The sequence below is a fragment of the Rhinoderma darwinii genome, chromosome 5 (genome assembly GCF_050947455.1).
Source record: "Rhinoderma darwinii isolate aRhiDar2 chromosome 5, aRhiDar2.hap1, whole genome shotgun sequence".
Classification (NCBI taxonomy): domain Eukaryota; kingdom Metazoa; phylum Chordata; class Amphibia; order Anura; family Rhinodermatidae; genus Rhinoderma; species Rhinoderma darwinii.
The window spans coordinates 239664795-239691297 of record NC_134691.1 but is presented as its reverse complement, the minus strand read 5'-3'; the positions used below and the strand labels follow the sequence as shown (position 1 = coordinate 239691297).

Below are 26503 nucleotides of genomic sequence, written 5' to 3'. Positions count from 1 at the left end.
CCTACACCTTGAGGTTTGCGGGACTCCAGAGGCACCAGCAGCTTTAAATACCTGTTTGCTGCTTTGCAATGGTATTTTAGCAGCTGCTCTCCCAATCCTATTCATTTGTCTGGCAGAAACCTTCCTCTTTATGCCTTTATCTGAACGAACCCGTCTGTGCTCTGAATCAGCCACAAATCTTTTCACAGTACGATGATCACGCTTAAGTTTTCTTGAAATATCCAATGTTTTCATACCTTGTCCAAGGTATTGCACTATTTCACGCTTTTCGGCATTTGAGAGATCCTTTTTCTTTCCCATATTGCTTGAAACCTGTGGCCTGCTTAATAATGTGGAACGTCCTTTTTAAGTAGTTTTCCTTTGATTGGGCACACCTGGCAAACTAATTATCACAGGTGTCTGAGATTGATTACAATGATCCAAAGAGCCCTAAGGCTGGGTTCACACGACTTATTTTCAGGCGTAAACGAGGCGTGTTATGCCTCGTTTTACGCCTGAAAATAGGGCTACAATACGTCGGCAAACATCTGCCCATTCATTTGAATGGGTTTGCCCACGTATTGTGCAGACGACCTGTAATTTACGCGTCGTCGTTTGACACGTAAATGCCTCTCATCGTGTGAACATACCCTAAGACACAATACCATCCATGAGTTTCATTGAAAAATGAATAATTAAATGTTTATGACACTTAAATCCAATGTGCATAATAATTTGGAACACGGTGTATATCATATATATTGATATATAGTATAGTTTTAGAATAAATATATAGACTCTAAACAGAGTTGTGTTAATGGCTGGGGATTGCTTTAAAGTATCACTGTCCCCCTAACAAATCAAATAGGCAGCTCCATACGCAGATAGTTATGGCACAAAAAGAAAAAAAGAGCTTTTAACGCCAGTGTATCAATATATAAAAAGGTTATAAATTTTATTTGGACAGACAACGTATACATTAAAATTAGTACAAAAAGAATGACTCTAGAATGTTGCGGAGACCGCACTCACAAGCTGCTGCACACAATAGTCTATGGGCAAGCATATACCCAGCAGTGTATAAACCACCCCACAGTTTAAAGTCAAAGACAATGCATAACATAGGGTTTAAATGGTCAGATCAAGGAACTTACCCATGTGTGAGACAGAAAGTGAAGGAGTGTCTGCTCCGCCGTATACCCCGACGCGCGTTTCACTTCGAAAAGCTTCCTCAAGGGGATGTGTAACTGTGTGTGTCCCACCATTATCCCTTTATAGTGTCCATATCCTCTGATTACAATTGTGCCCAGCGGCGCATGAACGCTGAAGCAGACGGAAGCGAGGCAGACCCCACATCCGGCTCCAGGCACGGCAGCGCACATCCGGAATCCCGACGCGTAACGGGAATTCCGGACATGCGCAATGCGCCCATGGAGACGGAGGGGGGATGCCCCGCATCAAGCCGCCGCAACGGACATGCGCACAGCACCGCCGAATCAAGGACAGTGGGATCTGTCACGGTATGTGTCCCCGGGCCGATGATCAAGACATTCACATGTCAGATGTATCGCCAATAGCTCCCAATACCTCTAATTCCTACGTGATCGGATTCTCCAACTCCATCCCATGATCTATTTCTATCCCCAATAGGGGAAGAGAGAGGGGACGCTAGTTATTATATGTAATGATATGTGTGGTCATAAAGAGTCCATAAGGCTTAATGGGGCGCAAGTTACTGTTACTGTGGATCCTATAATTTATAAACGTTCATCATGCCCATTATATATTGCTTAGATCCCGTGGATGCTATAACAGTGAATGCAAAATACAATATTCCTCATATTTGCAGTGATATAACTCAAAACACGAAAGACACACACAAAAAGTAGTAGTAATAATGATAATAATTATGACTCCAAAGAAAAATGGAGAACAAACCAATAATAAATGCTTTGTGGAAATGTATAGTAAAATAGCATAAAAATACAAAGGTGCATAAGTGACCAAATCTAATAATTAGTCCCAAAAAGATGATATAAGGTGAAAAAAATTATTAATAAAGAAAGTTATTAAAATGTAATAAAAATAATAATAACCAGTGAATGGTACAAAATAAAATTATACAATATAATGAAAGACAGTGAATGATACAAAATAAAATTATACAATGTAATGAAAAACCGTGAATGGGAATCCAAAGTATAAAATATGTATAAGTACACGACGGGCATAGGGAACGTATGTATAACAACAATTACATATCTATATATAATCGATGTTACATCAGCCATATCCATAATTCACAAGAGGTACATGTCAAGGGACCTATGTCATTGTCCCTATATAGAAGCATTATTGTCAATGCAGTTTTTCAAAAAGTGATGTCCCACGAAGATTCATAAACTCCAGGCCGATTCCAAAGGACAGAATAAGGGGGCTCGGTCAGTTACTCGTCATATCTGATAAAGACATATAAAATAGATATAATTAAAAATACAAATAGAGACATACACGGGTGGTAGGGACTGCGAGGTAAGCCTAAAGAAATGGAACAAAGCTAAGATTCTCATTGAGTCCCCGTGGAGTCATGGATCCCAACATAACTATCCATTTACTTTCCCTTTGCGCCAACACCTTCTTCGCATTACCCCCCCTGATGCCACAATGTATCCTATCAATGCCCTTCACCAAAAAGGTTTTTGGATTGGAATCATGATAAAGTTTGAAATGTCGGGGTATCGTTTTTAATTGTGCCAAATCTTCGACCGTACGAGCGTTCACAATATCCCGCACATGTTCACGGGTGCGAATTCGTAGTTCACGTGAAGTTAGTCCAACATATATCTTGGAACACCCACATGTTGCAAGATAAATAACGTAAGCGGTACTGCACGAGATATAGTCCCGAATCTCAAAGTGACGTACTCCATCAGCTGATGAGAAGTCAGTTGCCCGACATATATTGGCACAGGCTCTACATTTACCACAAGGAAAGCAGCCCTTTCTGGGTCCGCTTGAGCCAAAAAGCGCCATCTGACGTGGGACATAGTGACTCTTCACCAGTAGATCCCGCAAGTTCCTAGCTCTTCTAGCTGTCATGAGGGGTCTATCAGACAGATTTTGAGCTAACTGTGGTTCAGACATAAGAATGGGCCAGTGTCTCTCCAAGATGCCACGCATCTTATTCCACTGCCCATTATAAGTCGATATGAACCGTACCCCAGGTTCCTTATCCCGCTGCTGTTTAGAGGTGAGGAGATCTCGGCGTGGCGTTGTTTTTGCTCTCCTATAGCCTGATTTTATGGCTCTCTTACTATAACCTCGTTCCAAAAATCTCTCCCTTAAATCTGCGGATTGGTGTTCAAACAGTGCATCAGAGGAACAGATCCGCCTCATCCTGAGAAATTGGCCAACCGGGATGGCCTTGATCGTGGATGGAGTGTGGGATGATGAGGCATGCAACAGCGAGTTAACCGATGTAGATTTACGGAAAACATCCGTATGCAAATAACCCTCACTGTCCGAAAAAATTCGTATATCCAAGAATTCCACCTGTTGCTGGTGATACTTGTATGTCAATTTGATGTTAAATTGGTTTTGGTTAAGCTGCTGCATGAATCCCATCAGGCCAGACTCCGATCCCTGCCATATGAAAAAAATGTCATCAATGTATCTCAGCCCCCTTGACCGAGCCCCCTTATTCTGTCCTTTGGAATCGGCCTGGAGTTTATGAATCTTCGTGGGACATCACTTTTTGAAAAACTGCATTGACAATAATGCTTCTATATAGGGACAATGACATAGGTCCCTTGACATGTACCTCTTGTGAATTATGGATATGGCTGATGTAACATCGATTATATATAGATATGTAATTGTTGTTATACATACGTTCCCTATGCCCGTCGTGTACTTATACATATTTTATACTTTGGATTCCCATTCACGGTTTTTCATTACATTGTATAATTTTATTTTGTATCATTCACTGTCTTTCATTATATTGTATAATTTTATTTTGTACCATTCACTGGTTATTATTATTTTTATTACATTTTAATAACTTTCTTTATTAATAATTTTTTTCACCTTATATCATCTTTTTGGGACTAATTATTAGATTTGGTCACTTATGCACCTTTGTATTTTTATGCTATTTTACTATACATTTCCACAAAGCATTTATTATTGGTTTGTTCTCCATTTTTCTTTGGAGTCATAATTATTATCATTATTACTACTACTTTTTGTGTGTGTCTTTCGTGTTTTGAGTTATATCACTGCAAATATGAGGAATATTGTATTTTGCATTCACTGTTATAGCATCCACGGGATCTAAGCAATATATAATGGGCATGATGAACGTTTATAAATTATAGGATCCACAGTAACAGTAACTTGCGCCCCATTAAGCCTTATGGACTCTTTATGACCACACATATCATTACATATAATAACTAGCGTCCCCTCTCTCTTCCCCTATTGGGGATAGAAATAGATCATGGGATGGAGTTGGAGAATCCGATCACGTAGGAATTAGAGGTATTGGGAGCTATTGGCGATACATCTGACATGTGAATGTCTTGATCATCGGCCCGGGGACACATACCGTGACAGATCCCACTGTCCTTGATTCGGCGGTGCTGTGCGCATGTCCGTTGCGGCGGCTTGATGCGGGGCATCCCCCCTCCGTCTCCATGGGCGCATTGCGCATGTCCGGAATTCCCGTTACGCGTCGGGATTCCGGATGTGCGCTGCCGTGCCTGGAGCCGGATGTGGGGTCTGCCTCGCTTCCGTCTGCTTCAGCGTTCATGCGCCGCTGGGCACAATTGTAATCAGAGGATATGGACACTATAAAGGGATAATGGTGGGACACACACAGTTACACATCCCCTTGAGGAAGCTTTTCGAAGTGAAACGCGCGTCGGGGTATACGGCGGAGCAGACACTCCTTCACTTTCTGTCTCACACATGGGTAAGTTCCTTGATCTGACCATTTAAACCCTATGTTATGCATTGTCTTTGACTTTAAACTGTGGGGTGGTTTATACACTGCTGGGTATATGCTTGCCCATAGACTATTGTGTGCAGCAGCTTGTGAGTGCGGTCTCCGCAACATTCTAGAGTCATTCTTTTTGTACTAATTTTAATGTATACGTTGTCTGTCCAAATAAAATTTATAACCTTTTTATATATTGATACACTGGCGTTAAAAGCTCTTTTTTTCTTTTTGTGCCATAACTATCTGCGTATGGAGCTGCCTATTTGATTTGTTAGGGGGACAGTGATACTTTAAAGCAATCCCCAGCCATTAACACAACTCTGTTTAGAGTCTATATATTTATTCTAATTCATTCTGTGTCTTTCACAGCGTCTGACTCTCAACACCAAATGGACTTTAGGGTCCGTGAGCAATCATGGCTCGTTCAATTAGAGGAAATTTTTAAAGATGACTCTAGCTTGGTTTTAGATGGGATTGGTAGTGATTGTAGAGAGCATAACAAAAAATTAAGAACCTTACTACATCAAAGAACAAAAATGTGGTGGAACAAGGCGTTCCTTGAGAAATACCTATCCAAAAATCTTATTCCCCGGGGGTTACGTGTACAGATCTTCCCTTCATTTGAGATTAATGATGCCAGCTTTAAAACACAGTGGGAGGAGCTTTCTGACAAATGCTCTAGGGGATTTATGGAATTGCTAGTTCTCTCCAATCAAAATAATCTGGCATTAATTGAAAAAGAAATAGAGGGGATTCAGAATACACTTAGACTAGAATTATCAAGTGTAGCACTGAATAAAATGTCGGATGACCTTGACAAAGAGTACATAAAATGGGAGAAGGAGATCTGCTCAGTCAAGGCAGGCAAATTCCAACGGGATGTCCAAGACTATCAACAACACAGGGTCTACAAGTGGCATAGAGAACGAGGTAGACCTAGAAACGGTAGCTTTGTCTCCCACTCGAGATCATCGTCCGCCTCTTCCCGTACCTCTATTGAGGAACCTACCAGAATGAGAATAACTAGAAATCTGGGAGATCCTGAGAATGCCCAAAGCACACAAGGACCACGATGGCAGTTTGATCGCCAAGCTAAGCGGAAGAATACCTTTAACCATCAACGGGACAAAAAATCCAGAAACAACTTGGAGGTAATAAACCTTTCGTCGCATACCCTCTCTGATGCCCAATGTGAGGTATTGGGGAAGGGACTTACCTTTTCACCCTCAAACTCCTTTAATTTTTTCACGGCCCTTAAAGATTTACACCTGTTTGCAAGAAAGGTAGTCTTGAAAAAACTACATAATAGGGGGCCCAATGAATTCAATAGCCAGGCTGAGAGAGATGCCTTACGAGCATTGGAAGATCTCCTCCTGGAGCAGACTGTGGAAAGACAGGGCACATTTCCCACCGCCGTTATACCCAAATCCACCAGATTTCCCCCCTTGTCCTTATGCCCACAGGTTGAAATCTTCACAAAAATGGTTACTGAGGATTTCAAGGAGTTATCAACTAGGAATAATAATGACAACTTAACCCATACCCAAAGAAAGGCATTGAGGGAACTTCAGGCCCTTGATGATGTGGTTTTCAAGGCTGCGGACAAGGGGGGAAATGTCGTGGTTTGGCCAACTGCCAAATATGAGAGGGAGGCGTTTAGGCAGCTACGCGACAAGGCGACCTATGAAAAACTATCCTCGAATCCAATTAATTTATTTTCCCAGCAGTTGAGGAGTATTGTAGACATGGCCTTTGAAGATGGCATTATCCCCAAAAAAATACGTGATGGACTAACCATTGAGGACCCAAGAATTCCAACTCTATACCTCCTCCCAAAGATCCACAAGGATCCCATTGACCCCCCGGGCCGCCCGATCGTGTCTGGGATAGATGGATTGTGTGATCCAGTATGTAAATTTATTGACCATTACTTGAAACCACTGGTATATGATCTGCCGTCCTATGTCAGGGACACGACGGACGTGCTTGGGAGGGTCAATGGAATCCAAATTGAAACAGACATGTACTTGGTGACCGCGGATATAGAGTCGCTTTATACAAGCATCAGGCATCAGGATGGGCTGGAGGCGGTCCGCTTCTTCCTGGGGACCGGTAACCGGGATGGCCATCTATGTGAATTCATTCTTGAGCTATTACAGTTTATTCTCAGCCACAATCTGTTCGTATTTAAGGACTGTTTCTACTTGCAGAGACAGGGGACTGCCATGGGGGCGGCGTGTGCGCCGTCCTATGCGAACCTGTTTCTGGGATTGTGGGAGAGACAGGTTTTCCTGGGGGACGGCGCCCACGCTGCTGACCAGGTGCAGATGTGGCTGAGATACATTGATGACATTTTTTTCATATGGCAGGGATCGGAGTCTGGCCTGATGGGATTCATGCAGCAGCTTAACCAAAACCAATTTAACATCAAATTGACATACAAGTATCACCAGCAACAGGTGGAATTCTTGGATATACGAATTTTTTCGGACAGTGAGGGTTATTTGCATACGGATGTTTTCCGTAAATCTACATCGGTTAACTCGCTGTTGCATGCCTCATCATCCCACACTCCATCCACGATCAAGGCCATCCCGGTTGGCCAATTTCTCAGGATGAGGCGGATCTGTTCCTCTGATGCACTGTTTGAACACCAATCCGCAGATTTAAGGGAGAGATTTTTGGAACGAGGTTATAGTAAGAGAGCCATAAAATCAGGCTATAGGAGAGCAAAAACAACGCCACGCCGAGATCTCCTCACCTCTAAACAGCAGCGGGATAAGGAACCTGGGGTACGGTTCATATCGACTTATAATGGGCAGTGGAATAAGATGCGTGGCATCTTGGAGAGACACTGGCCCATTCTTATGTCTGAACCACAGTTAGCTCAAAATCTGTCTGATAGACCCCTCATGACAGCTAGAAGAGCTAGGAACTTGCGGGATCTACTGGTGAAGAGTCACTATGTCCCACGTCAGATGGCGCTTTTTGGCTCAAGCGGACCCAGAAAGGGCTGCTTTCCTTGTGGTAAATGTAGAGCCTGTGCCAATATATGTCGGGCAACTGACTTCTCATCAGCTGATGGAGTACGTCACTTTGAGATTCGGGACTATATCTCGTGCAGTACCGCTTACGTTATTTATCTTGCAACATGTGGGTGTTCCAAGATATATGTTGGACTAACTTCACGTGAACTACGAATTCGCACCCGTGAACATGTGCGGGATATTGTGAACGCTCGTACGGTCGAAGATTTGGCACAATTAAAAACGATACCCCGACATTTCAAACTTTATCATGATTCCAATCCAAAAACCTTTTTGGTGAAGGGCATTGATAGGATACATTGTGGCATCAGGGGGGGTAATGCGAAGAAGGTGTTGGCGCAAAGGGAAAGTAAATGGATAGTTATGTTGGGATCCATGACTCCACGGGGACTCAATGAGAATCTTAGCTTTGTTCCATTTCTTTAGGCTTACCTCGCAGTCCCTACCACCCGTGTATGTCTCTATTTGTATTTTTAATTATATCTATTTTATATGTCTTTATCAGATATGACGAGTAACTGACCGAGCCCCCTTATTCTGTCCTTTGGAATCGGCCTGGAGTTTATGAATCTTCGTGGGACATCACTTTTTGAAAAACTGCATTGACAATAATGCTTCTATATAGGGACAATGACATAGGTCCCTTGACATGTACCTCTTGTGAATTATGGATATGGCTGATGTAACATCGATTATATATAGATATGTAATTGTTGTTATACATACGTTCCCTATGCCCGTCGTGTACTTATACATATTTTATACTTTGGATTCCCATTCACGGTTTTTCATTACATTGTATAATTTTATTTTGTATCATTCACTGTCTTTCATTATATTGTATAATTTTATTTTGTACCATTCACTGGTTATTATTATTTTTATTACATTTTAATAACTTTCTTTATTAATAATTTTTTTCACCTTATATCATCTTTTTGGGACTAATTATTAGATTTGGTCACTTATGCACCTTTGTATTTTTATGCTATTTTACTATACATTTCCACAAAGCATTTATTATTGGTTTGTTCTCCATTTTTCTTTGGAGTCATAATTATTATCATTATTACTACTACTTTTTGTGTGTGTCTTTCGTGTTTTGAGTTATATCACTGCAAATATGAGGAATATTGTATTTTGCATTCACTGTTATAGCATCCACGGGATCTAAGCAATATATAATGGGCATGATGAACGTTTATAAATTATAGGATCCACAGTAACAGTAACTTGCGCCCCATTAAGCCTTATGGACTCTTTATGACCACACATATCATTACATATAATAACTAGCGTCCCCTCTCTCTTCCCCTATTGGGGATAGAAATAGATCATGGGATGGAGTTGGAGAATCCGATCACGTAGGAATTAGAGGTATTGGGAGCTATTGGCGATACATCTGACATGTGAATGTCTTGATCATCGGCCCGGGGACACATACCGTGACAGATCCCACTGTCCTTGATTCGGCGGTGCTGTGCGCATGTCCGTTGCGGCGGCTTGATGCGGGGCATCCCCCCTCCGTCTCCATGGGCGCATTGCGCATGTCCGGAATTCCCGTTACGCGTCGGGATTCCGGATGTGCGCTGCCGTGCCTGGAGCCGGATGTGGGGTCTGCCTCGCTTCCGTCTGCTTCAGCGTTCATGCGCCGCTGGGCACAATTGTAATCAGAGGATATGGACACTATAAAGGGATAATGGTGGGACACACACAGTTACACATCCCCTTGAGGAAGCTTTTCGAAGTGAAACGCGCGTCGGGGTATACGGCGGAGCAGACACTCCTTCACTTTCTGTCTCACACATGGGTAAGTTCCTTGATCTGACCATTTAAACCCTATGTTATGCATTGTCTTTGACTTTAAACTGTGGGGTGGTTTATACACTGCTGGGTATATGCTTGCCCATAGACTATTGTGTGCAGCAGCTTGTGAGTGCGGTCTCCGCAACATTCTAGAGTCATTCTTTTTGTACTAATTTTAATGTATACGTTGTCTGTCCAAATAAAATTTATAACCTTTTTATATATTGATACACTGGCGTTAAAAGCTCTTTTTTTCTTTTTGTGCCATAGTATAGTTTTAGGCTGGGGCTACACGGCGACTTTGGCCGCGACACAATTCGCACGGCCAAAGATCACTATTATGCGTAGCCTGGATGGCAAGTAAAGACAGTGAATGTGGTAAAGGTAATTTTACTTGCGATGTAAGCTAGCGGACAAAGCGATTTTTGACCATGGGACCTGTGTCGTGGCCAAAGTAGTCGTGTAGTCCCAGACAGAATATATATTATCTTTATATATCTATCTAAATTGTGATTTATTTTGTGTTATACAAATAAAGATTATTAGTAGTATTATTATTTCTATCTAACTATCGCTTTATCTATATCTTTCATGACATATATATAGATGTATTGTACAGTTTTAGGCTGGGGCTACATGGCGACTTTGACCACGACACTGGTCGCATGCACAAAGATCGCTTTGGAACCAGATTTGGAAAACTATCTCTCCAAAGGCCAGTTTGCACACCATTCATTGTAATCTCCTTCTTGCGCCCAGCGTGTAAGAAATGCAAACATATTTGGTATCGTTGAAGTCGGCAGAAGTTGACAAATATGTATTCAGGTTTGTTTGCCCAGTGACAAGCACCAGATGTCAGAAAAGGGCACCTGAATTCACATATTTTGAAAAAAAAATGGTGGCTTTAATTTATTTCATCAAAGTCAATGAATTGTCTGATAAAAATAGAGAGCTAAAATCTCTTATATGTCGCTAAACGAATGCCTGGGGGGTGTTTAATTTCTTAATAAGAGTGATTTTGGGGGTGTTGGCAGTGGTTTGGCACTTCACAACATTTGTAATGGTCGTATGGTGTCGGTAAACCAGCTTTGGAAAATTTGCTTTCCAAAAGCCAGTTTGCGCCGCACCCTTCATTTAGTATTGCTGAAGTCGTCAAAGTTGCCAAATATGTTTTAAGGTGTGTTTACCCAGTGACATGCACCAGATGTCAAAAAACATCTCTTAAAATCACATTCACTTTTTTTTATTTCCCTTTTAGATTTTTTAAAAAGTAATTTTTTTTTACACAATATGGAGGCCCAAAATGTTCTGAGAAAAACAAGACCAAATACATGTAGATTGGAAGAGTAGTAGAAGAACTATTCGCTTTTAAATTGGCACAAATTGGCTAAAACTTGAAAATGTGCCTGGTCAAGAAGTGGTTAAAGTAGCTAGTTTCTGAAACTAATCTGTAAATTAACCCTTAGGCTGGGTTCACACTACCTATTTTCAGACATAAACGAGGCGTATTATGCCTCGTTTTACGTCTGAAAATAGGGCTACAATACGTCGGCAAACATCTGCCCATTCATTTGAATGGGTTTGCCGACGTACTGTGCAGACGACCTGTCATTTACGTGTCGTCGTTTGACAGCTGTCAAACGATGACGCGTAAATTGACTGCCTCGGCAAAGAAGTGCAGGGCACTTCTTTGCAACGTAATTTGAGCCGTTCTTGATTGAAGTCAATGAAGAGCAGCTCAAGATTTACGAGCGTCACAGACGCCTCGCATAATACGAGGAGGAGCTTTTACGGCTGAAACGAGGCAGCTGTTTTCTCCTGAAAACAGTCTGTCTTTTCAGACGTAAAAGCCTCTCATCGTGTGTACATACCCTTAGGGTATGTTCACACGGCGGGGGTCCGTAACGGCTGAAATTACGGGGATGTTTCAGCCTGAAAACATCCCCGTAAATTCAGCCGTACCGGCATGTGCAGGCGCTTGAACGCTGCGTCAATTACGGCCGTAATTAGCGCTGCTATTCATTGGAGTCAATGAATAGCGGCTCCAATTACGGCCAAAGAAGTGACAGGTCACTTCTTCTACGCGGGCGTCTATTTACGCGCCGTCATTTGACAGCGGCGCGTAAATATACGCCTCGTGTGAACAGACAAACGTCTGCCCATTGCTTTCAATGGGCAGATGTTTGTCAGCGCTATTGAGGCGCTATTTTCAGACGTAATTCGGGGCAAAAACGCCCGAATTACGTCCGTAAATAGGCCGTGTGAACATACCCTTATTATGAATGGGGTTGTTTCTGCATCATATGCATGGTTTTCTGCAAACCCCATTCAGATGAATGGGAAAGTCACAGAAATTTCTGCAACAAATCCCAGCTGCTATGTCAGTGTGAACCTAGTCATGCTAAACTGCTTGGTATTCCAAAGAGAGCCTCTATCTATTGTGTGGCCTGATAACCTGCAGATTCTCTGTTATGTCCAGATTACCTGAAAATGTGGATGTAGTGGAGGAGATTTATCAAACCTCCTACCTCCTTACATCACTCAAAAACGAACTTAGGCTTCGTTCAGATCTGCGCTAGGGTCCCGCTCCGTCAGAGCTTTCCGTCAGAACAGGACCCTGACTGACACAAACGGAAACCAAAGGTTGATTTCAATGGTGACGGATCTGGTGAAAATGGTTTCCATTTGTCTCTGTTGTGTAAGGGTTCCGTCGTTGTGACGGAATCAATAGCGTAGTCGAGCCGTTTCTGCATTGACTTCCACTTCTATTTAGAAGTGTTCGTTTAGACGATGCGTAAAATTCCGCTGCGGAGCATAGGCTGCGGAGCGGAATTTGGTGTCCGCAGCATGCTCTGTCTGTTGCGGAGCAGTGGCAGACTCATGGCGGAATTTCTCCATTGACTTCAATGGAGATTCTAATTTCCGCTTTGAAGTCCGCAGCTGTCATGCACATGTTATGTGTGCTGCGGATGCGTCTTGCTTTTTTAACTTGACATTTCTTCATTCTGGCTGGACCTATGTATTTCTAGGTCTACAGCCAGACTGAGGAAGTCAATGGGGCTCCCGTAATGACGGGAGCGTTGCTAGGAGACGTCTGTAAATAGTCACTGTCCAGGGTGCTGAAAGAGTTAAGCGATCGGCAGTAACTGTTTCTGCACCCGGGACAGTGACTACCGATCACAATATAGAGCAACCTGTCAAAAAAATAGAAGTTCATACTTACCGAGAACTCCCTGCTTCTGTCTCCAGTCCGGCCTCCCAGGATGACGTTTCAGTCTAAGTGACGGCTGCAGCCAATCACAGGCCAAGCACAGGCTGCAGCGGTCACATGGACTGCCGCGTCATCCAAGGAGGTCGGGCTGGATGCCGAAAGAGGGACGCGTCACCAAGACAACGGCCGGTAAGTATGAAATTCGTTTACTTTCACTAGGGAAAGTGCTGTCCCTTCTCTCTATCCTGCACTGATAGGGAGAAGGGAAGCACTTTTCCCGCAGTCCGCAGCAGCTAGTCCGCATCAATTTTCTGCACATTTTGTGCAGATCCGCAGCAGAATCTGCAACGCAGATTCTGTGCGGCATTGATGCGGACAGTTGCGGAGAAAATCTGCCACGTGTGGTCATGCCCTAAGGGTACGCGGAAAATGCACCCAAAGTACTTCCCCCCCATTCACATCACATTTGGGACATAGAATTCATGTACAAGTTTTTGTTTTTTTAAATATATAGTATTCTGCGAAAAATATATAGTATACTGCGAATGACAACTGTACACTTTTTTGACATCTCCATAATATTTACATTTGGTAAAAAGTTACATTTCTTTTTCACAAGCATTTTTGCACCCACTTGATCTAGTTTTAGAATGAGATTCGCCTTTTTTTAGTCTTCAGACAGATCTAGATTTAGGGCACATTCAGACATGGCGGAATTGCTGTTGAATTCCGCTGCGGACAGTCCACAGTGGAATTCTGCAGCAGCCGTTTTTGAAATTTCTTTCTATACATTTTTAGGAAACTTAGTTCAGACGTTGCAGAAAATAACTGTGCGGAAATTAGGCTGCGGTGCAGATCTTTCCTACCGCAGCATGCACATTCCATTGCGGAGAAGAAGCAGAATTTCACTGCAGATTTCAGTCTTTGCAATGCAAAAACTGAAATATGTGGCAAGTCCGCTGTGATATCTGCAACGTCTGAATTACCTGTCAAATATGCAAATGTTGGTGCAGATTCGTTGCGTAATTGCCGCAAATCTGCACCAACATTTGCAGCGGAAAAATTCTGCCACGTCTGAACATGGCCTTATTCTGTGCAAACATAGACCAATACATTTGTGTCCATCTGCCTATGACTTCCATTAAAAACAGTAACAGTATCTGTCAGGATCCTACTTTTTAAAAGGACAGAATGAGAAGGCAGGCTGTACTAATGAATGCTGTAAAAAAACAAATACAGTTGTTTAAATGTCAGACTTTCATCTAAAATAATAATAGTCATTCACCCAAATTGATCTGCATGTGACGGCAAAGTATAGGAGTTCCATGTAGACAAAACCTTAATAATAGAAATGTATTTAAAAGGTTTATGTAATTGAGCCGTGACTTTACATGATGTGCATTAACCCCTTCCCTCTTTAGCCACTTTTGACCTTCCTGACAGAGCCTCATTTTTCAAATCTGACATGTGTCACTTTATGTGGTAATAACTCCGGAATGCTTTCACCTATCCAAGCGATTCTGAGATTGTTTTCTCGTGACACATTGGACTTTATGTTACTGGCAAAATTTGCTCGATATGTTCAGTATTTAATTGTGAAAAACACCAAAAATTAGCGAAAAATTGCAAAAATTAGCATTTTTCTCAATTTAAATGTATCTGCTTGTAAGACAGGCAGTTATACCACACAAAATTGTTGCTAATTAACATCACCCATATGTCTACTTTAGATTGGCATCGTTTTTTGAACATCCTTTTATTCTTCTATGACCTCACAAGGCTTAGAACTTTAGCAGCAATTTCTCACATTTTCAAGAAAATTTCAAAAGGCTATTTTTACAGGGGCCAGTTCAGTTGTGAAGTGGTTTTGAGGGCCTTATATATTAGAAACCCCAAAAAAGTCACCCCATTTTAAAAACTTCACCCCTCAAAGTATTGAAAACAGCATTTAGAAAATGTCTTAACCCTTTACACATTTCACAGGAATTAAAGCAAAGTAGAGGTGAAATTTACAAATTTCATATTTTTCTGCAGAAATACATTTTTAATACAATTTTTTTTATAACACAGAAGGTTTTACCAGAGAAATGCAACTCAATATTTGTTGCCCAGTTTCTGCGGTTTTAGGAAATATCCCACATGTGGCCGTAGCGTGCTACTGGACTGAAGCACCGGCCTTAGAAGCAAAGGAGCACCTAGTGGATTTTGGGGCCTTATTTTTGTTAGAATATATTTTAGGCACCATGTCAGGTTTGAAGGGCTCTTGCGGTGCCAAAACAGTCAAAATCCCCCAAAAGTGACCCCATCTGGGAAACTAGACACCTCAAGGAAATTATCTAGGGGTGTAGTGAGCATTTTGACCGCACAGGTTTTTTACAGAAATTATTGGAAGTAGGCCGTGAAAATTAAAATCAACATTTCTTCAAAGAAAATGTAGGTTTAGCGATTTTTTTTCTCATTTCCACAAGGACTAAAGGAGAAAAAGCACCATAAAATTTGTAAAGAAATTTCTCCCGAGTAAAACAATACCCCACATGTGGTAATAAACGGCTGTTTGGGCACACGGCGAGGCTGAGAAGGGAAAGAGCGCCATTTGGCTTTTGGAACTCAAATTTAGCAGGAATGGTTTGCGGAGGCCATGTCACATTTACAAAGCCCCTGAGGGGATAAAACAGTGGAAACCCCCCACAAGTGACCCCATTTTGGAAACTACACCCATTGAGGAAATTATCTAGGGGTATAGTGAGCGATTTGACACCACAGTTTTTTTGCAGAAATTATTGGAAGTAGGCCCTGAAAATAATAATCTACATTTTTTCAAAGAAAATGTAGGTTTAGCTAATTTTTTCTCATTTCCAGAAGGACTGAAGGAGAAAAAGCACCACAAAATTTGTAAAGCAATTTCTCCCGAGTAAAACAATACCCCACATGTGGTAATAAACGGCTGTTTGGACACACGGCAGGGCTTAGAAGGGAAAGAGCACTATTTGACTTTTTGAGATCACATTTAGCAGGAATGATTTGCGGAGGCCAGGTCACATTTGCAAAGCCCCTGAGGGGACAAAACAATGAAAACGCCCAAAAAGGGACTCCATTTAGGAAACTACACCTCTTGAGGAATGCATCTAGGGGTGTAGTGAGCATTTTGACCCCACAGATGTTTCATAGAATTTATTAGAATTAGGCAGTGAAAATAAAAACAGTCCTTTTTCTTCAATAAGACGTAGCTTTAGCGCAAATTTTTTCATTTTCTCAACAAATAAAGGAAAAAAAGAACCCAACATTTGTAAAGCTATTTCTCCCGAGTACGGCAATACCCCATATGTGGTCATAAACTGCTGTTTGGGCAAACCGCAGGGCTCAGATGGGAAGGACCGCCATTTGGAGTGCAGATGTTGCTGGATTGGTTTCTGGGCACCTGTGGGCCCAAAACAGTGGAAACCCCCCAGAAGTGACCCCATTTTGGAAACTACACCCCTCAATGCATTTACCAAGGGGTGTAGTAAGCATTTTAACCCTGCAGGTGTTTTGTAGAAATTAGTGTGCGCTCAATGTTGCAGAGTGAAAATGGGATTTTTTCCCATAGATATGCCAATATGTGGTGCCCGGCTTGTGCCACCATAACAAGACAGCTCTCTAATTATTATGCGGTGTTTCCCGGTTTTAGAAACACCCTACATGTGACCCTAATCTTTTGTCTGGACATATGACAGGGCTCAGAAGTGAAGAGTACCATGCGGAGTGGAGGCCTAATTTGGCGATTTACAAAGTATTGGTTCACAACTGCAGAGGCTCAGATGTGAAATAATAAAAAGAAACCCCTGATAAGTGACCCCCACTATGGAACTGCACCCCTCAAGGCATTAATTAAGGGGTGTAGTGAGCATTTTCACCCCACAGGTCTTTTCCATAAATGAATGCGCTGCGGATGGTGCAAATTAAAAATTTATATTTTTCCCTAGATATGCCATTCAGTGGCAAATATGTCATGCCCAGCTTATGACGCTGGAGACACACACCCCAAAAATTTTTTAAAAGGGTTCTCCCGGGTATGACGATGCCATATATGTTGAAGGAAACTGCTGTTGGGCACGCTGTAGGGTTCAGGGCCGAGGGAGCACCATTTGGCTTTTGGAGAGCCGATTTTGCTTGGTACTATATTTGTTTGAGTATTGCTGGTGTTTTATAATGTGGGGGTACATGTAAGCGGGGCGGAGTATATAAGGGGCATAGTCAGGTGGTATAAAAAAATAAAAATAATCCATAGATGTGTGTTACGCTGTGAAGCAATCCTTTCTGCACAGGCCGGTGTCACACTGATAAATGGTGTCATTTATTATCCCCCTTTTGATCCACACTCCGCGCCTTTGTAGTTTGGGGAATTTTGCTGGGAAAGTGTTGTCCTGGTATAATACGGGCACCGTCGCTTCCATCGGATATGTTTGGGCCCTCCCCTTCCTGGTTCCCTAATTTTAGGTCCTTGATAAATCGCCTCTTGAAACAGAAGAAATGTTCCCCTCGGGCACAACTGCATATTTTTTTATTTCCTGACTTATTGGAGCCATAACTAATTTTATTTTTCATAGACGTAGCGGTATGAGGCCTGGTTTGTTGCGGGACGAGCTGTAGTTATTATTGGTACCATGTTGGGGTACATGCAACTTTTTGATCACCTTTTATCCTATTTTTTGGGATGCTAGGTAAACAAAAAAACGCAATTCTGGCACAGCTTTTTTTGTTTTTTTTATACAGCGTTCACCACGCATTATAAACTACATGTTAACTTTATTCTGCGGGTCAGTACGATTCCGGCGATACCTAATTTATAGCACTTTTTTATGTTTTACAACTTTTTGCACAATAAAATGACTTTTGTAAAAAGAATGTATTTTTTCTGTCGCCAAGTTGTGAGAACCATAACTTTTTAATTTTTTTGTCGACGGAGGTGTATGAGGGCTTGTTTTTTGCGGGACGAGCTATAGTTTTTATAGGTACCATTTTTGGATAAGTGCAACTTTTTGATCACTTTTTATTGTAATATTTGTAGGGCAAAGTGACCAAAAAACAGAAACTCTGGTAACGTTTTTTACGGGTTTTTTTTACGCTGTTCACCGCGTGCAATAAATAATATAATATTTTGATACCTCCGGTCGTTACGGTCGTGGCGATACCAAATACATATGGTTTATTATTATTTTTCAATAATAAAGGACTTGATAAGAGTAAAAGGGGGATTGTGTGTTATTTGATTACTTGAAACTTTTATTGTTTTCAAACTTTTATTTTTTGCACTTTTTTTTACACTTTTTTATACTTTTTTTACACTTTTTCTCAAGTCCCACTAGGGGACTTGAAGGTCCAACGGTCAGATTTTTTTTTTTCTAATACATTGCACTACCTATGTAGTGCAATGTATTAGATCTGTCAGTCATTCACTGACAGCAAGCCGTTTAGGCTTCGCCTCCCGGCGGGGCCTAAATCGGCTTCCGTAATGGCAGAGCAGGAGACCATTGTGTCTCCTGTTGCCATAACAGCAGTCGTCAGTCCCGATTGCCTGTCAGGGCTGGCGATCTGCTAGTAACCGCTACGATGCAGCAATCGCTTTCGATTGCTGCATCGAAGGGGTTAATGGCAGGGATCGGAGCTAGCTCCGGTTCCTGCCGTTACAGGTGGATGTCAGCTGTACAGTACAGCTGACCTCCACCGCTGATGACGCCGGATCAGCTCCTGACCCGGCGCCATCTTGCCGGCAGCTACGGAAGCCGATCAGGCTCCGCCGCCGGGCGGATCCTGACCGGCTTCGGTGCTAGGCAGACCGGGAGGCCAGTATTAGGCCTCCGGTTGCCATTGCAGCCACCGGAACCCCGGCAATTTCATTGCTGGGGCTCCGATGAGCTGCAAACACCTTAAGTGCAGCGATCGCGTTTGAGCGCTGCACTTAAGGGGTTAATGGCGGGGATCGAAGCTAATTTCGGTCCCCGCCGTTACAGTCGGATGTCAGCTGTAAGATACAGCTGAGATCCGACGATGATGGCACCGACTCAGCTTCTGAGCCGGTGCCAAACGTTTGACGTACATGTACGGCATTTTGCGGGAAGTCAATGCTTTCCATGACGTACATGTACGTCAAATGTCGGGAAGGGGTTAATAGCAACAACAAAAACGGTATCAGTTTGTTTAGTGCCCTCTGGTTTCATATTACTGGGTTTGGGTGATTCAATGGCTAAAAATACATATAGTTAAAGGCTATTAAAACCTTTGATGCCGTTGTTTTTTATATAATGTATGTGCTCTGCAATATAAAAAATTGTTCTAATATAGTTTTATAAAAAAAACTGTTTAATTTTAGTTCCTCAGCTTCTCTGTATCCAATATACATAGAAGCTGCATAATGCCGCTGTAAGGGTGTGTTCACACGGCCTATTTTCATCCATTTTTCGGCCCAAACATTGATTGCAATGGGAAAAATGGCGTTCTGTTCCGACGGGCCTTATTTTTACGCGGCCGTTTTGAAAAACTGTCATGAAAAAGTAGTGTAGGTCACTTCTTGGGATGTTTTTGGAGCCGTTTTTCATTGAATCTATAGAAAACAGCTCCAAAAACGGCCGTAAAAAAACACAGCGAAAATCACGAGTGGCTTAAAAAACATCTGAAAATCAGGAGCTGTTTTCCCTTGAAAAAAAAACGTATTTTCAGACGTTTTTGAGTTTGTGTGTGAACATACCCTAAGTTGAATCCATCAGTCAGCTGGACTGCTCTGGGAATCTGACCCACAATCTAATCCTAAGGGCTTGTCCACACGTTGTGGAATTGCTGTGTTTTTTCCATCCGGAATTGCAAACGAAAAAAACGCAGCAGAATACAATTGCAGCAAAGTGGATGAGATTGAACAAGTCTCATCAACACGCTGCGTAAAAATCTATTCCGCAGCATGCCAATTGTATTTGCATAAACTCTGCTTATTTGTTGCGGGAATACCCCATTGAATTCAATTGGGAGCCAAATCCTGAAACAAATTGCAGTTGTTGCGTTTTTTGCGGGGGGTACGCAGCGATCCCACTGCAAAAAACCCAACGCAGAAAAAAAAAAGACAGATACTTATTCAGAAGTCTGTGTTCCTTCCTCCAACGCAGCCTCCTGGGATGACGCTTCATCCCAGGTGACCGCCGCTGCAGCCAATCAAAGGCTGCAGCGGTCTGCTAGCAGGCCGCCTGGTCCTGCAGTTTTCCGCAGTGGACATTCCCGTCCCGGAATTCCCTGCAGCGTATACGACAGATATGCTGCGTGCTTTTAAGCGTATCCGTCCCGTGCCAACTCATCCTAATACCAAGCAAATCTAATGTATAGTGGATACATAGAAGCTGCAACGCTAAAACTAAAATACAATTTTAATAAAACTTTATTAAAAAAAAGTTTAATATTGCAGAGCACATACATTACATAAAAAACAACAGCATCAAAGGTTTTCATAGCATTTTACCATATGTATTTTTAGCCATTGAATCACCCAAACCCAGTAATATGAAACCAGAGGGCACTGAACAAACTGATTGTTTTTAGTATTGCAAAACACCATACATTACATTTAAAAAAAAAAAAACAGGCAGCAAAGCTTTTCACACCTTTAACTTAAAATAATTCCCCGTACCTTGGGTGTATTTTAGTACACTAGAGCCCTGTTACTGCTTTGTATTGCTTTCTCTTTTAGTACGAAAACCTTATTCTTATACTAAATTGCGTGTTTACTTTCATTTTAAAAAAAAAGGTAAATGATGCATCAAAGTTCACTTCTATAATATTTTCAGTGTTTGTCATTTTACATGTAACTAAATTTAAATTCCTTTTTTCACTTTAGGTCCGTAGCAGAAGCGACCGAAGTTGATCTCAATATGAGAGTAGGATTGCATACCGGTCGTGTACTATGTGGTGTTCTGGGGCTTCGAAAATGGCAGTATGATGTCTGGTCTAATGATGTTACACTGGCCAATGTAATGGAAGCTGGTGGATTGCCAGGGTATTTCTATTATTTTTATGTTTTCAATTTTATTTTTAGTTGAAATTGTTAAATTATAACGTTCTGCCTGTGTATAATCAATGAGAATAGTTTATATCGAAGAAGTATGGATTGATGGTATATTTAGTCACTACTAAAGCCTTTATTATATAAAAGTATTGTTTAATCACCAATCGGAGGTTCTTCAGCCTAGCGGTGGAGCTTAATGGCAAACTATAAAACTAATGAGTTCGATTTTATTTTGGTTTTACTGATTTTCTTGTTTTAAGCAAACCCTAGAAATTAAGGTAATAATTTTGCTGCTTCTGAAAGTTGTACTCCAGTCAGTTGCACAGCTCACTGCTGAATTTGAACATTAACCACTACTGCATTATCATGAACATGCACGTGATGGGAACGGTCCCCTTACCACATCCTGACATGCACTTATGTGATGGTGATCACACGGGCACAAAAGCTGTGTCTGTGCAATCACCATGGGAATCCGGCTGTGACTGACAGCTGGACTCCGCTGCAACAGCCGGGATCGGAGAAACATCAGATTGCCTACGTTTATCCCTTAAGTGCCGCGGTCAATAGCGACAGCAGGAATTAAGTGGTTTGACAGAGGGAGGGGGCTCCCTCTGTCGCCCATCGGCAGCCTGTGATCGCCGGCCCCTGATGGGTTGCCATTGCTGCCAAAAACCTAAAAAAGGCCCCCAGTCCTACCATGACTATATGCCTATTTGGCTGTGCCTTTATGCTAAGCTGCACCCACTTTATAGAAAGTGCCATAAGCAGCCTAAGATTAAACAATTGTGCGCCAAAACCTGTGACTTTTTTTTTTTACGCCAGAATTGTAGTGTAAAGGCTTTAATAAATTCCCCTCACAGAGTCATCGGTAGTCTGTGGTGGTGGTGGTGGTGCTGCTTCTAGTAAGAGAGTCTTCATATCTTCTCTTCTAGCTGCTCCATAATACCTTACCTTGCTGCTGACATAACATCCAGCATGAAGTAAAAGAGCAGCACAAATCCCCATTGTGTTTACATGCTGCACATACAGTCTACCCCACACAGCTCATAAGCATGAAGTCTTATAGAGTAGTCAAAAACTCCTGAGACTTTGACTGGTTTACAAGTCGCTGTAAAAATTAGTTGTTTTTTTGCCACGAATCATGACAAAACCAAAGTGTTTTGCTGAAACTTTAGTAAAATCAAGGCATAATGGTGCAATTTTGCAGCGAATCGCAGCACATGTTGACCTCGATGTGAAAACCCATCCTTTGACTGCTCACTGCTGCCTGTGGAGATGTCCGACTAATTCTTAAAGGGCCAGAGCTTTTGCCACTATTTTAGGAAAGCAAATATTATCATTTCCATAATAAGGGTATGTTCACACGCACTGTTTTCAGACGTAATTCGTCCCGAATTACGTTTGAAAAAACTTCTTCTTTACGCCTACAAACATCTGCCCATTGCTTTCAATGGGCTTTACGATGTTCTGTTCCCATGAGGTGTAATTTTACGCATCGCTGTCAAAAGACTGCGCGTCAAAAGACCGCGTGTCAAAAGACGCCCGTGTCAAAGAAGTGCATGTCACTAATTGGGAAGTTTTTGGAGCCGTTTTTCATTGACTCCATTGAAAAACAACTCCAATAACGTCCGTAAAATACGCAAGTAGTTACAAAAACGTCTGAAAATCAGGAGCTGTTTTCGCCAGAAAACAGCTCCGTAATTTCAGACATATTTTGCTAAGCCGTGTGAACATACCCTTAAAGAGAAAAGTATTATATTTTAGTTTCCTATTAGTTCATGAAGTTAATCATGCATTCCCTTACTGTATTAAGGTACCTTCCATGTAATAAAGAAATCCACAAATTACCAGTAATGTATTTCCTAAAAACACAGAATACCACGTGTATTGACATAATTGATTATTTTTTGTCTCTTAGGAAAGTTCATATAACAAAGACCACCTTAGAGTGCCTAAATGGGGATTATGAAGTTGAACCCGGTTATGGTCACGAAAGAAATAGTTTTTTGAAAAAGCATAATATTGAAACATTTTTCATTGTGCCATCACATCGAAGAAAGGTATGTTTTATCAATTAAAATATCCTCACAATAGCTTACTAGACAATATTAAAAAAAAAGAGACACGTATTTTTAAACTACTCAATACTACTAGACACAGCACTGCATTCATTTAGGGGTATAGTGTAAGGGCAAAGCCCCACGTGGCGGAATTGCTCTGGAATTGTGTCCGCAGCGTTAATACGCAGCGGACCCGTTTCTCCATTGCCTTTCACTGCTTTTTAGTAGGGTTCGTTTAGACGATGCGGAAAATTCCGCTGCGGAGCATAGGCTGCGGTGCGGAATTTGGTGTCCGCAGCATACAATGGATGTTGCGGACGTGTGGCGGACTGGTTGCGGACTCATTGCGGAAGTTCTCCATTGACTTCAATGGAGATTCTAAATTCCGCAATGAAGTCCGCAGATGTCATGTACATGTTATGTGTGCTGCGGAGCGTATTGTTTTTTTTAACATGACATTTCTTCATTCTGGCTGGACCTATGTATTTCTAGGTCTACAGCCAGACTGAGGAAGTCAATGGGGCTCCCGTAATTACGGGTGACTACGTGCGTGCACCCATAATTACGGGTGACTACGTGTGTGCACCCGTAATTACGGGTGACTACGTGTGTGCACTCATAATTATGGGAGCGTTGCTAGGCGACGTCAGTAAATAGTCACTGTCCAGGGTGCTGAAAGAGTTAAGCGATCGGCAGTAAGTGTTTCTGCACCCTGGACAGGTACTACCGATCACAATATACATCAACCTGTAAAAAAAATAGAAGTTCATACTTACCGAGAACTCCCTTCTTCTTTCTCCAGTCCGGCTTCCCAGTTTGACGTTTCAGTCTAAGTGACGGCTGCAGCCAATCACAGGCTGCAGCGGTCACATGGACTGCCGCGTCATCCAGGGAGGTCGGGCTGGATGCCGAAAGAGGGACTCGTCACCAAGACAACGGCCGGTAAGTATGAAATTCTTTTACTTTCACTAGGGAAAGTGCTGTCCCTTCTCTCTATCCTGCACTGATAGAGAGAAGGGAAGTACTTTCACCTCAATACGCAACGGCCAGTCCGCATCAATTTACTGCACATTTTGGGCAGATCCGCCACAGAATCTGCAACGCAGATTCTGTGCGGCATTGATGCGGACAGTTGCGGAAGAAATACGCCACGTGGGACCATGCCCTTAGGGTATGTTCACATGGTTAACAAAATACGGCTTCAAGGGAAAACAGCTCCTTATTTTCAGCCGTTTTTAAATCAAACTAGCGTTTTTCGCTGCGTTATTTACGGCTGTTTATGGAGTTGTTTTTCTATTGATTCAATGACGAAGGCTCCAAAAAAAGTGACATTCACTTCTTTTTACGGGGCATCTTTTTATGCGCCGTTTCTTGAAAATGAGGCGTAAAAAAATTGCTTCCGATTTTTCAGCCATTTTTCAGGACGTTTACGGCCAGAAAAACAGCTGAAAATATCCCGTGTGAACATACTTTAACATTTGTCCTCTCAGATTTTTTTTTCTTACATTTTCTTGAACTAGATCAAAATATACTGTTTATTTATATAAATATTTATAAACATAATAATTATAAAAATATTGCATTTTTTTGCCGAATTTGTCATTTTATGCAAGCAAATTTGACACTGGTAAAAGAAAACTAAATTTCAGATTCCGCTTTTTCTTTTATAAATGAGTGTGCACAATATGTGTGCCTCATTTGTATTCATCAGGGCTAGGAATAGAAGGCTATTTTGGACTTTGGGACCACCAAAACAAAATGGAAAATGCATAAAGTTAATAAAACACCATTTGTAAAAAAAAACAACAACATTTAAAAAAATCAGTTTGCAGTTTGTGGTTAAGGAGCAACGGACAGAATTGAAAATGCAATGTGGTCAATCTTTGCAAAAGGAAAATTTCTCTTTTAAAAAAAAAAAATAAAAAAAAAATTATATATTATTTCTAATTGCAACTAAGCGATTTGTTTTTTTAACTTCCTTTGTATCAATAGGGGTAAAACAAAGTTCTAAAGTTTAACTATATTCCTTCCCTTTCTCACATTCATTAGTTGAACTTGATGGGCATATATCTTTTTTTCAACTTTTTTACCAGCTATTAATCAGGACAATGCATAAATGTGAAAGAAAAAGTTTAAAATGGCAAAAACTTTGGTGCCAATAGAACGTGCAAGGGCATGTTCACACGTGGTGGAGTTTTTCCGCTGCAAATGTTGGTGCAGATTTGGGGCAATTACGCAACGAATCTGCACCAACATTTGCATATTTGACAGGTAATACAGACGTTGCAGAAAACACAGCGGACTTGCCACAGATTTCAGTTTTTGGATTGCAAAGGCTTAAATCCGCAGTGAAATTCCGCTTCTTCTCCGCAACAGTCAGTGCATGCTGCTGAGGGAAAATTCCGCACCGCAGCCTATGGTCCGCAGCGGAGTTTTCCGCAATGTCTGAACTAACTTGCCTAAAAATGTATTGAAAGAAATGTAAAAAACGGCCGCTGGAGAATTCCACTGCGGACTGTCCGCAGCGGAATTCCACAGCAATTCTGCCATGTGTGATCATGCCCTGAGGCTATGTTAACACTGAGTGCTTTGCAGGCAGAAATTCTGCCTCAAAATTCAGTCTAGAATTTTGAGGCAGATTTTCATCTGCCTGCACGCCGTTTGCCGCGTTTTTTTGCGGTGTTTTTCTCCCGTGGCCATTGAGCGCCGCGGGCAAAAAAAGCAGCGAAATATGCTTTCTCTGCCTCCTATTGATGTCAGTGGGAGGTCAGAGACGTTAACGCCCGAAGATAGGGCATGTCGCTTCTTTTTCCCGCGAGATGGGTTTTCCGCTCGCGGGAAAAAACGCCTCCGCCTCCCAATGAAATCAATGGGAGGCATTTTTGGCTGTTTTTTGGCGTGTTTTCCGACGCGGTTTCCATGTCAAAAAAACGTGTCAAAAAACGTGGTGTGAACTGGCCCTAAGGGGTTTACAAACAGAATGTGATTTTAAAGAACTGTATCATAACTATAAGCAGTCATTTGTTCTAAAGTTACCTGTTACAAAAATTCTAATGTAACATAATAATAAAAACACACAATATTGTTAGTGGACTGCTGCTCAGATTTCGCTGTTGCTGTATAAAACATTTTGCATGGCCAATCGGTCATCACTATGGTGACCAGCAGGGCAAATGCCGGATGGGGTGGTACACAGTGGGCTAGTTGGCTGCCACCCACTTAGTTTTTATTAATTACTAGCTGTGCTCGTGACTTCGTACCTGCAGACCACTGAAAACCGTACAGATGACGTTTTTTATAAGTATACTCCTAGCCTTGCAGCATACTCAAAACAAAGTGGAAAAAAAAACAAAGACAATAAACAATCTTCAA

At 41.8% G+C, this 26503-nt stretch overlaps 1 protein-coding gene across 2 annotated transcripts in view; it reads left to right on the top strand.

The window, feature by feature from the left end:
* Positions 1–26503, top strand: part of ADCY1 (adenylate cyclase 1) — a 763759-nt gene that overhangs the window by 434358 nt on the left and 302898 nt on the right. For both annotated transcript variants that reach the window (XM_075827013.1, XM_075827012.1), the window contains 2 exons: positions 20901–21059; positions 22990–23131. In XM_075827013.1, the coding sequence (XP_075683128.1) occupies positions 20901–21059; positions 22990–23131 (301 nt within the window). The remainder of the gene's footprint in view (positions 1–20900; positions 21060–22989; positions 23132–26503) is intronic.